The 12353-nt window shown below is 40.5% G+C and overlaps 1 protein-coding gene across 1 annotated transcript in view; it reads right to left on the reverse strand.

Annotated features, from left to right (window-relative positions):
- The window catches only part of efnb2a (ephrin-B2a), a 51178-nt gene that overhangs the window by 19223 nt on the left and 19602 nt on the right, over positions 1-12353 (reverse strand). Inside the window, exon 3 of the mRNA XM_041807064.1 lies at positions 11609-11892. Within this exon, the coding sequence (XP_041662998.1) occupies positions 11609-11892 (284 nt within the window). The remainder of the gene's footprint in view (positions 1-11608; positions 11893-12353) is intronic.

A 12353-nucleotide genomic window follows, 5' to 3' on the forward strand; every position in this document is an offset into this window, starting at 1 on the left:
TTGAGCAGAATTGTACAAATGACTCAGAGTGTATGCATTTCTTTCAGTGCCGGGTCTATTTTTGACATTTTAACACTTCTGATGTGGTTGAAATGATGTTTTTCTTCAACAAATAGCAGGAGTGTGTCCAAGAAGGGCCTTTAATTTGAAAGCCTGAAGGTGTAAAATTAGGTTAAACCATGCAACGAGAAATCAGACCCCCTCCTGTTCCTTATCCTTGACATAATTTTGCTCCCTTAACTTAATTTTGTCCAGTTTATCAAATCAGGAGAGCAGAAAATCACCTTAAAAGACTTGTGAGCCTCTAACTGCCCTTTATTAATGTAACTAGCAAAGAAAGAAGTTGAGCATATGTCATATTCTATGTTAAAGGAGTGTTTTTGTAGTTTTCATATAACATATAAGTTAGTGATTTGGTTCAATAAGTAGGATAACTTCATGTCTGATTTAAAATAGGAGCATTTTTGCAAGCTTTCCATAGCTCTGAGCTGCAAAAGTGAACCATCTGTAGTCCAGCGAAGCTTTGCAAAAGCCTGAGAAACTTTGCTGCTGAAATCTGCTGCTTTAAATTTGCCAAAGTCTGTGGGTATAATTAATACACAATGCACCGCCGAAAGACAAAGCTGGGCCACTCATAAATAGTGGAAGAGAGCAGCATGGCAGCAAGAAGCAGAGACAGGAGGAGATAGAGAGAAAGAATTGGGGAACGAACGGACAGACTGAATGAGGACAGAAGAAGAAGAAGAAGAAAAGGAGGAGAGACAAAGGCAGCCATGATCTAAACGGCAAGTGTAATTGCCGTCCATCAGGTTGCTGTGGAGCGTGAAGCCATCATCACAGCACCGGGGTTATGAGCTAGTTAAGAGCCGTCAGCACCGAGTGCACTAATCTGCCGTGACAGTGGGCGCCTTCGTGTTCAGGACCCAGGTGACCCTCGGAACAAGGCCAGGGCAGAGCTGGGTCAACCTCAATACCCAGACCGGACTAATGATGACCACAGCAAGCAACCAATCATGGTTCTTCTCTCAAAACAAAAGCAAGAACATGCAAATTTATCTAAAATCAAGCCAAATAACGGAAACTTATTAAGACAGTCGTGGGTGGTTTCTTGTAAGCTGGTGTGCCAAAAGTTGAACACCATAAAACTTTATTTAACATCCCAACAGGCCTCAAAAGGAGACATGCCTCTAATTATCTCCTGATAAAACTTGTAGACAGCAAAGATGGTACAAGTAGAGAAGAAAGAACATTAATGGGTGCGGAAATTAGCATATTAATCAAAAAATCTAAGTGGAAACCACAAATCTGATGGTGCTTTAACCAAAATCAAACAATCTCTATACCTGTTTGACACCACAACAAAAAAAAACGAAGTCCTAGACACCCAATACTGGGACCTTTACAGGTTTTAATGACTAAAAGTTGCAGGAAAAAATCCTACACACCGCCTGTGCTTTGCTCCTCTCTAGCTTCACCCTTTTGTCTTAACTTTGCCCTTAGATTTGTGCAATTCAAGCAGTGTTCTCTTTCTTTCAGGTACACATTAGAAATAAAACTTGAAAAATAAACAATAATAATATTTTTTCTCCTTATTTTCGATCTTGTACTGTAAAAGCACAAAGCTATCTTATTGAAACCTGCCTTTATTGGTGGAAACGTGCAGCAGCACCAGGCTAGCAAGCCTTCAAAATGTAACGGGCATTTATCTTAAGTTTTACAATATTCTGAGAGATGCTGATGCCATTTGGCACACTTAAATTTTCCCCATGCTGACACAATAACACTGACAGCACTGTGAAACTTTGAACCTGGCTGGATCATGCATCTTACGCTGCATATCTCCCAAAAAGTCTCTCTCTTGCCTCAAGCTTTTTTTTAAAAATGCTGCAGTTTGTGTCCAAAATTGTGCCCATCCCTTTTGCCTCTGCAAAAGTATCTCGAGAATCAATATTTGAACCCATTTAAGAGTAAATTCATGCAACATTCATATTTGTATCAGAGCTGTGTTGTTGGTGCAGGACTAAAAAATCTGCATTTAATTCTTCAATCAGAAACATTTATCTTTGCTAAACCTGGACTTCTTTTGTGTTTGCTTTATTTTAAAGGCTCAAGCTCTGGCCTCTGAGCAAGGATGATGATGTATCTGAAGGCACTACTTTTCTTTTTTTTTTCATTTCTTGCCCGCTTGTATTCTTTTTCTCTCTTTCTGTCTCCCTTTTTCTTTTCCAAAATTATTTTTGCTCAATTGTATTTCATTTACTTATTTTCATCTTGCATTTTATTGCTTTGCATCTCTTTAATGTCTTTATTTGCTTAGTCTGACATGCGTTTTAATGCCTTTAATGCCACATATGTTCTTACTGTTTGAATTGTTTTGTGCATAAGTGGTGCTCATCCTCCCTTACCTTAAACTTCTTACAAATATTTTACACATTTTTCCATGCATTTTGCGCATCTCTCCATGCATGCAGTGCTTATTATGACTTTATTTTGTCAAGTGCTGCATAAATCAAGTCATTTCTCTTCTAATTATCATGCAGTTTTGGTTATTCTGATCAAACAAAGAGGAGGAATGCAGATTTTAAATGCATGCCAGTTATAGGAAGTATTTCTTCCCTCTGAGCTGAAGTTAAGTTCTCATGACAATGAGAGCAGCATCAGGTGACGGGACTATTTCCTGTTGTGATGGAGGTGAAAGGTGATTAAAGTCTTGATGAAATTTCTCTTCGCACGTCTGCGCTGACTGTAAAATCATGTTTGTCCTTCTTCTGCCCTCTTTAGCTCATCTGTCTCTCTCCATGCCCTCGTTCCCTTTCACTCCATTCCTCCTCTCTCTCTCTTTAGCTCTCTTTCCTCTTCCCTCCCTCCCTCGCTCTCTGACGTCACTCTTTCTGCCCCCTTTCCCTCCTCATTCATCTCTCTCTCTCTCCCTCTTTAGATCATGTAATCATCTAGCTCGCTAGTTTCTCGGCTGCGGGCCATGCTGCCTCAAACAATCACATCAAACTCATCTGCTCTCAACTGGAGCAGCATTGTGCGCCGCCACTTTAGAAAGGGCACACACACAAACACACACATGTGCATGCAGAAAATACACAAACACACCCGCATGTGAACGCAGGGGGATCTGCACGCAAACAGACGCATTCACACACAGTCTGCATGCAAAACACACGTATGTGATGGCATTAAATATACTCTGACACGCTTAATTTGTGCACCTGACACAGGGCTAACCACCTATCAAACTTCACAATAAGAGCACAAGATGAGACGTCAATTACAGGGGCCTGATGATGCTTTTGTTTAAAGGTGGAGTGGGTTCAATTCTTCCCATCTAATCAAGGTCTACGCTCCAACACAATACACAACACGAGGCAGCACTAATCCAATCGGTGGAGGCTGAGATGGGCAGCATTGATGTGCAGGCCTCGGCGATTGTGAGAAGAAATGGAGGATTAAACGGCGGTTAATTAATTACGTATCGAGTGCTCACTCCAAAAGACTAATGAAATCCTCGCGGTGAGTTTTCTGAGGCCGTGTCACACTTCGATGGAGCTTAGACAGCTCCAGGGAAGGAGGGGTCCGATACACTCAAACACATACAAACACTCTCAGAGTGATAGAGACGAGGTACTTTCACATAAAGGTGTAGTGGATAAGTACGGGGTAACTACAGGTAAGTACAAACACTTCACTGCTGTGCTTAAGTAGAGTTTCAGGTGTCTGAGTTGCACCAAAATGGTTTGACTAGATACAGGCAGATATTACTGCCTATGATATAAACTCATATTTATTTTTACAGCCTGCATATGCCAATAATTACGGCAAATATGAGGTGATATTTATGGCCAGTGTAGACTGATTTATACACCTGATCTATAAATTTATACACCGATATCTATAGGCAATATAGGACAACATTTACAACCAACAGAGGCTGGTATTTATAGCTGATATAGGCTGATATTTACAACTGATATAGAGCTATATTTGCAGCAGATAAAGGACCATTTTACAGGTGATAGAGGCAAATATTTACAGTCAGTACAGGCTGATATAAATGCTAGTATAGGCATACATTTACAGCCAATATAGTGGGATATTTACAGCCAATATTTACAGTCGATTCAGGCTGATATTAATAGCAAATATAACCCAATATATACAGCTGATAAAGGTCTATATTTACAGCCAATATAGCCCTATATAAATACCTAGTAAAGGCATACATTTAAAGCCAATATAGGCTAAAGTCTTTTGCCAGTATAGTAATATAAGCTGTTATAGGTATAAGCAGTTAGGTATATACTACTGATAAGCAGAATTTACAGGCAATTAAGGCTGTTATTTATTGCAAATCAAGGCCAATATTTACAGCTGATACAGGCAGGTACTACTGCCTATATATAGGTTTAGATTTAGAGCCAATGTAGGCCCATATTTATCCCTGGTATAAAGCAATTTTTACAGCCACCATAGGCAAATATGTACGGCCAGTATTGGCTAATGTTGTTAAAGGCTGATATTTACAGCTGAAAAAGGGCAATATAACATCTGAAATAGGCCCATATTTACAGTCAATGTAGGCTGGTAATTATAGCTAATACAGTCAGATATTTACAAATGATGTAGGCCCATTGACCACAGATATACACCAATATGTACTTCAAGTAAAGGCTGGTATTTACAGCTGATATAGGCCGGTATTTACAGCTGGTATAGGCTGATATTACCTCCAATATAAACCAACATTTACAGCTAATAAAGGCAGATATTACTCCTGATATAGACTCATATTTACAGCTAATATATGCCTGTATTTACCACTGATATAAGCCGATTATCACTGCCTACTTGAGTGGATATTTAAAACTGATACAGCCTTAACCTTACTGATCCATGAGGCTAATATTACTGGCAATATAAGCCAACATTTACAGCCAATAAAGGGAGATGTCAGTCCTGATATAGGATAACATTTACAGTTGACATTTGCTGATTTTTGGACTTGGTTGTAACAACACTGAAACGACATAGTGGGACCTATTTCTTTCAACCCTTTCCCTGTATAAATCACAGAGTCATTCATTAAGTTCAAGAGTAAAAAACTATGTTTTCATAGGTTTTGCCCTGCTGAGTCTTTAAATGAGCTTCTTTTAGAGCTAAAACTTAACTTTTACTGTTGTGAAGATGCTGAATGGGTTCTTTTTCTGGTTTTAAAGTATCTGTACTCTTACTTTAGCTAAGCATGTGTGTGATTTCTCCACCTCAGAGTATTTGTGCATGCATTAATTCTGATACCTTCCTCACGCCCACAAGCAAAGACTGACACTAACACCGCTGCTGCAAATAAAAACATGAATGTGTCTCCACCTCCGCACACCTCTGTGTATTTCTCTCATTCTGTCTCTGATGTTTGTGTTTGTGCTTTCCTCCCTGTGTTTACCCATGCAAAGCTGGAGCTTCTCCAAACGGGCCGTTTCAAAATAAAAAAAAAAAAAAGGAAACAGCACTAAGTACACAACGCAGCGTCACAATGCAGCTGCAGTGGGCTGTTAAAGCTGCAGGACTGGAGGCCAGAGCTCGCCAAGAAGAGGCAATTAACAGCAAAACGTGACACGCTCCAGCGGAGGAACAGCTCCCTCTCTCCCCTCTTTAGGCTACACATTAGCATTTCGGGGGAGATGTGGAGGGAGGTGGGATGGCGGCGGCAGTGGTGGCGGCACAGGGAGTAGAGAGGGAGAGAGAGAGAGGGAGAGAGGGAGAGGGGAATTTGCAAGAAGTGCAAAATTGGATTTTTCCAACCCTCGTTTTAAAGTTCTGGATTGAACTTTCCAAGCGCTCGCTCTGTTCCAACTTGTCGACTCGGCAGGCTGATGAAGAGGAGGGCTTTTTACACCAGGCGTCGGGAAATTGAATATTCTCGTCTGCTCAGGCTTTGATAGAAAGCCACGAGGAGAGAAATGCATTTTACAGAAAGAGCGATGGATGCAGCTCCAGCCTCCTGAGGGACGATCTGCCACTTACACGTACCTGTGACAGTCTATATTGTACTTTCCCACCCAGATTACACTTAACTCAGCTGTAAGATTCTGTTTTACCTGATTCTATTTGGATTCTGATAAAAACCAAAATAGCTGCTACTTTCTCATTCAAAAACACATTGATACATCTTAAAAACTTGATGCATTACTCAGGCTTAACACAGTGCACAGTATGCTTTAAACTGCTGTCTGTAGATGTATTTAAATATTATTCTGGGCTCTGCAGAGCTCCGGCGTCCTGCAGAGAGATCTGTCAAGCAGCTGCTTACAAAGAAAAAAAAAACAGAACAGGTTCACTGACACAGTATGTTCATTCAGCTCAGCTTCAGGTGGTTTAAACCAAACAGTAACAGTGTCTGCTGTGTCACCGGTGTGTCGTAGCTGCAGGATATTTGCATGGCAGGGCACATCTCACTGTGTGAGCCTCTAACAGGTGCTAAAGTGGTCCTGCAGGTGAGACACGTATGCAAGCAAATACTGCAGGATGAGCAATTAGAGCAAAGCAGACAACTGAGCTAAACCCCAGCTGATAGAATGTTTTGAGACATTAAGATGATCTTAATAAATGAAAAATTCTCGGATTTTGAGCTTGAGAAAAAAAATAGTGCAGGGCAGTTAATGGAGTTACAATTTCAATGTGGAGCTTGATCTGTCATGGATCTATAAAGGGGCTCTATTTGGCAGAGAAGCTGATGACAAATATTTAATATTTTATAAGACTGTGTCCAAACCAGAAAACTTGGATTTACGGTGTCACTTCAGTAGCAAACAAAGCCAACATGGATACCTGACTGACTCTTTAATCCACCTGTAAAGCACCAATGTGTCTCATCATCCACACCCACGACAGCACGGCATTAGATGCGGTCTGTGCGAGTCTGTGTGCTCAGAAACTACAAAGGCTTCAGACTGAGGAGACGCAGACACCATCATCCCTCCTCTGCTCCCTCCATCCAAACGCTGCAGTTAATTATTGATGAGCCGATGCTGCTGTTTACTTATCCCTGATCTCCCAGAGCTCCGAGTCCTGTCTCTCAATCTGATCACAAAGTGGAAGATCACAATCTGGGAGGAAATTTCATTAAACCTCTGAACTCTGCAAGAGAAATGAACTCGCATGTGCATTCGATGGCATTTGTGCTTGTTGGGACGTCATTTATGGGAATACCTTCAAATATTTCACATTCATAGAGAGGCTATGCAAGTCAGTAACCATAATCACTGATGTATGTTTGAAATTATGTCATATTATGAAAAAAATTCAATGATTTTAGACGATTTGTTTCCATGGTTGTCAAAATGCTCTATTCTTTTAAGGCAATTTGTTTCAAAATGATCCTAACTCAGTTATTTTAATGATCAGTGGCATCAAAAAGTACAGAAACGCCATGATCTCCAGTCAAACCAAAAAGAGAGTGTTGTCTAAATTGCACACCAGCAACATTTGGGAACACAGATGAAACTAGCAAGGATCAAAGGTTCTGCTCCTGCTCCAACTCCTTTTACTGCTGAAAATTGCATGCAAACTCCTTCAAACTGCCCAAATTGCGCAAAAACATTGGCAAACCCTTGCATCGTGCTCGTCCTCCAACTACAAAAGTTTACTTTCCTTCATACTGTGTTTCAAAATGGGAAAATCTTCATTTTTAATTGATCAGTGCCATCAAAAGTGGAGACATAGCATAACCTTTACTTATATTTTGGACTATCACTGCCTAAATTGCAAAAACATGTTGGCAACTTTTGGTAAAGTGGGAGCAAGGAGTGAGGATTTGCCACTGAATTTGTGCAGTTTAGACAGTGCACAGAAGAATTTTTAACAGTCAGAAAGGCAGAAAGAACTAGAAAAACGTGGCCCTTTCAAGCTGCATCAACCTTTGAAAGTGTTGCCAGTATGTTGGTGCAATTTAGACAGTGATGGTCATAAACATGCCATTAGATCAGTACTTTCTGATACCACTGACCACTAAAAAAATGAAGATTTGATTATTTGGAAACACAAAGACTTTTAGGATATTACAAATTTTGACAACCTCAAACGGGTAATATATTTGCAATTTTTTTTTAGCAGTTTAGAAAATTTGTTTTTGAAGTTGTCAAAAAGTTCTATTTTCTTAAAACCCTTGTGTTCCAAAATGATAAAACTGTCAGTCATATTTTCTTGTTTTTCAGTGTCTAAATTGCATAAATACATTTGGAAATGTTGGTGGAACTGGCAAGGTCTAAATGTTTGCCAACATGTTTGTGCAATTTTGACAGCATGCAGGAGTTTGCCAGCAATTTCAGCATTTCAAAATATTTAAGAAAGCTAGTATAACTGGCTGGAGATGAGGTTTCCTCACTTTTCTCCTGTTGCCACAACTTTGTCAAATGTTGCCAATGTATTTGTGCCATTAGACAATGTTCTCTCCCTCTTTTGGTTAAAAACATGATTGAATATCATCGCGTCTCTTTTGATATCGCTGATCATTGAAATAGTGGAGATTTGATCATTTTGAATAGTAAACGATTACAACCTCAATATAAGGCCAACATTTTTGTAAAACGTAGGCAATTTTTAGGGGTTAAACTATAATTTTTGATGACTAAATTAAAGACTTATCTGATATTGGGTGTCTAAGACTTCTGGTTTTGTTGCCATGATATCAAACAGGTTGCAATATTGTCTGAATTTTACTATAATCACGTCAAAGCTGGTATTTCTGGTGTTGTGACAACCATTAGTCATTTCTTCACATAAAAATGCCCAGATATGTAGAGTGTTTCACCATTCAGTGAATAAATATGGAGCTCTGATTTTTGGTCCAGCCCTACAGCATGCCATCCATTTGTTAAACAAATTTTTGCTTCCTCTTTCACAGCGAAGCATTCGGATTATAATCAGTGTTTCCTGCTCCTCTTTCCTCCTCCCGTCGCTCTCCTTTCTTCCCCTTACTTCTCCTCAGTCAGAAATATGGCTCTCCACTCAGTGTGACAGCTCACAGATGGCTGTGGCACAGCCTCACAGATGGTCCTATCTGCAGTGCACCCCCCATCAGCGCCACACAGATGGTTCAGTCCACCTCCCGTGTTCTCAGACCAGGGGGCCGTCGCTACAGCCCATCACTACTTCCTCCCAGGACGCCGCGAGTACATCACATGAGCACATCACAGGGAATCAGTAAAGCGGAGAGGCCACACCCTCACCAGGAGACTGGATGCTGACTCATTTCTGAAGAGCAGCTGAGACGACCCTTCAGCGTGTCTCGATCAAAGAAGTTTGTTTGTGATGGATGAGGGGGTTCGGATTCTCTTTAATGATTCCACGAGCATTTTGGGATCTCTGAGCATCAAAACTGCTCCTCGAAAATTTTCTCCTTCAACTTCAGAGTCTTATAATCACATTTGGATCTTTCTGGAGGCTTCATTTAGATGAGCTGTGAATTTTAAAAACCCTCACGCTTCCTGTGAACAGACTCCCAGCCTAACTTCAAATGAGTATTTACTCCTTTATATATGGTATCTTTCGGTTCACTCAACAACCTCAATTAGAACCTAAAAAGTAGAAAGTTGATGACCAAGGAAGCAACTTTACCCTCAACTTAAACCTCAGCCTCATCTGCTTCAGTTTATTTCCAATATATCCCAACCATATAAAATAATTTACAGCACAGAGGGAAACTTGATGAACTTGTGTTCAACTGCTGTAGCATCAGATGGCATTACAGGAGAGGTCCTCACAAATATAGAGCTTTAAATGCTGTTTTTAACCAGAAACAGTCCCTCCAACTCTCCACAGTCATCTAACCTCACACACGGACAATTAAAAGAAAGCTGTGCCATTTAGGCTGCAGTAGACCAGGAATTCTAGTATCTTGGAGCTAAGAGTCTTTGTTTTGTCAGTGGAGTTTTGTGGATTTGAAGAAAGGATTGTTTCTGGCTAGAAGAGTCAGTAAAACTGCCACTAAAGAAGCTGAATTTTTGTGATAGTCTGACTAAAAGTGGGCTTTTAAAATGCATGTAAGCCTGTATCAAATTGAAACAAATCAAAACTTTCCAAGCAAGCGTTTGTTGGGAAAAACCTGAAGGTTTTACAGTACTGCCTTTAAAAATAACTAAATATTGCCAAAAAATGAAAGCTTTCCCTGTTCTGAAAATAAAGGTTCTTCTACAAAGTATAATAGTGGCATTATAAACCTAAAGGCCTTTCTGCAGGCATTTTTGTAAGCCTTTTAAGTACTATTGAATACTAAAAAAGTTTCAGCCTTTTATGCAATTATGTAAATGCACAATCTGACATTTGTGCAGTACTAATCAGGAGATGGAACTGTTTCTGCATGTGCACGCCTCATCCAAACCCAACCCAAGTCTTGTTCCTACCATAAGCTAAAGGGAAAATGTGCATCCTATTTGAGCCAGAAATAATGCAGACAGTATTTAAAAATGCACAAAAATGTAAAGTTTGTCCATGTTTTCACTATTCAGCACACAACCAGTTAGCTGCCTGCTCATTTGTTTGCAAAGACAAAGAAAAAGAACCAATAATAACTAACTAAAAGTTGGCCTTTTACCACCTAATGTTGTGGAGTTGGTGAATAAATCTGTTTCCCTCAGTGCATGTAAACTGGGATAAGTGCAGTTGTCCAGTTAGATATATTGTGCTAGTTTGACTAAAACAGACTTTTAAAATCCACTTCAACATGTCAGTCTGACTTAATAAATATGACCTAACACACCTTAATAATGCAGCTGGAGATGGATTCACTCTTGCATGCATATGCCTCCATCAAACCTTGACTAGGAGTTCTGAGCATGCTCCATGGTCTCCGACCTGGATTTAGGCCCACAAAGCATACCGCAAAAATCCTATTCTTAGCAGAGGTTGGATATCATCATGAGTTAGAGGGGTATTGTGCATCAAATTTGCACTAAAAGTGAAGTGTAGAGAATGCAGGAGATGTTTAGAGCTATAAAACTGTTCATGGTTTCATTGTTTGACTTGCAGCTGTTATATTTAGCTGTATGACTGCTTGTTATCAAGGTCATCTGAACCATGTCCAGTAGGAGTTCGCTGAAAAGGGGGAATATCGCCACCTATCACTGTATCAGTCAGAGATACTGTCGTCAATCAATGGATTTCCTCCCTTGCTTGTAAACTGGAACAAAGACAATATCCCAGTTAAATATATTCATGGAGCTACAACTGTAGCTTGGGTTAAGTGTGAATGCAAGCATACTGAGAGACAAAAACAGCATGCTTTGATCATGCACATTTCCCCTGATTCCTTTGTAGACATTAATGCTTATGTTGCAGCAGGCTGAAGCAATCTTCCAGATTTATGGCAAAACTTTTGTCCCAATAAGTCATTCATGCCCTTAAATATGTCAAAAAAACATGAGTGAGGTTTTAAATGCAGGAATTAGCCTTCAGCGCAAATGCACAACAATCCTGACCCTGAAATGTGACACGTGTCACCAACAGCTGGTGCTTCAACCTTGCCTGACTGTTTAAAAGGCTGCTTTTCCCCTTAAATTATGCAGAGCCTAATTTATTATCCCTTCAGGGAAAGACGTGTACTTACAGATGATGTAGTAGTCCTTCCCTCTGAAGAACTCCAGACCCCACAGATTGGGGCTGAACTCCTGAAACTTGAGGGTGAACTTGACGTCCTGGTCGGGTTTGACACAGTTGAGGAGCGGCGTGTCGGCCTTGGTGATGGTGCAGCTCTCCAGCTGCTCCCTGGGCACCATGTACACCTTGTAATACTCCACACCATCGCCCACCCCGCCATCCACGCGGGGGCACACAATGTCCAACTTATCCCCGATTTGGGGGTACAAAACCACGCCTTGGCCTGGCACAAATCTGAAAGCAGAAGCAGAGAAAGAATGGAGTCAGCTGCAGAAAACTGATGAGAAGTCATTCATTATGCATTTCAGATTGGAGTGTTTGCCACTGAGCTCTCTATATCTCACAAAAAAGAGAAAGCTTAATTATTGATGTGGTAATTACTGATTGTGTTCATTAATTTCAGATGATGGCGGATAATGCTGGAACGTGTGATGTGTGTGATGGATGTGTGCATGGGCTGCAAAGTGACCCCCATATCTGACGATGAAATCATAAAGCACTTTTTTCTGCAACATGGTGGCAGCGACAGAGACGGAGAATAATTAACGGGATAAATGAGGAGAAGGCGGCGTTCCTCTCGGATGCGAAGGAAAGCGGCAGAACGACGACAGCATACAAAACAGAAAATTTCAAAAAAACAATAACAAAAGCATGAGCGACAACAGGAGGAAAACACACTGAGAGCTGGAGGGGAT

Source organism: Cheilinus undulatus, linkage group 15 (genome assembly GCF_018320785.1).
Source record: "Cheilinus undulatus linkage group 15, ASM1832078v1, whole genome shotgun sequence".
NCBI lineage: Eukaryota > Metazoa > Chordata > Actinopteri > Labriformes > Labridae > Cheilinus > Cheilinus undulatus.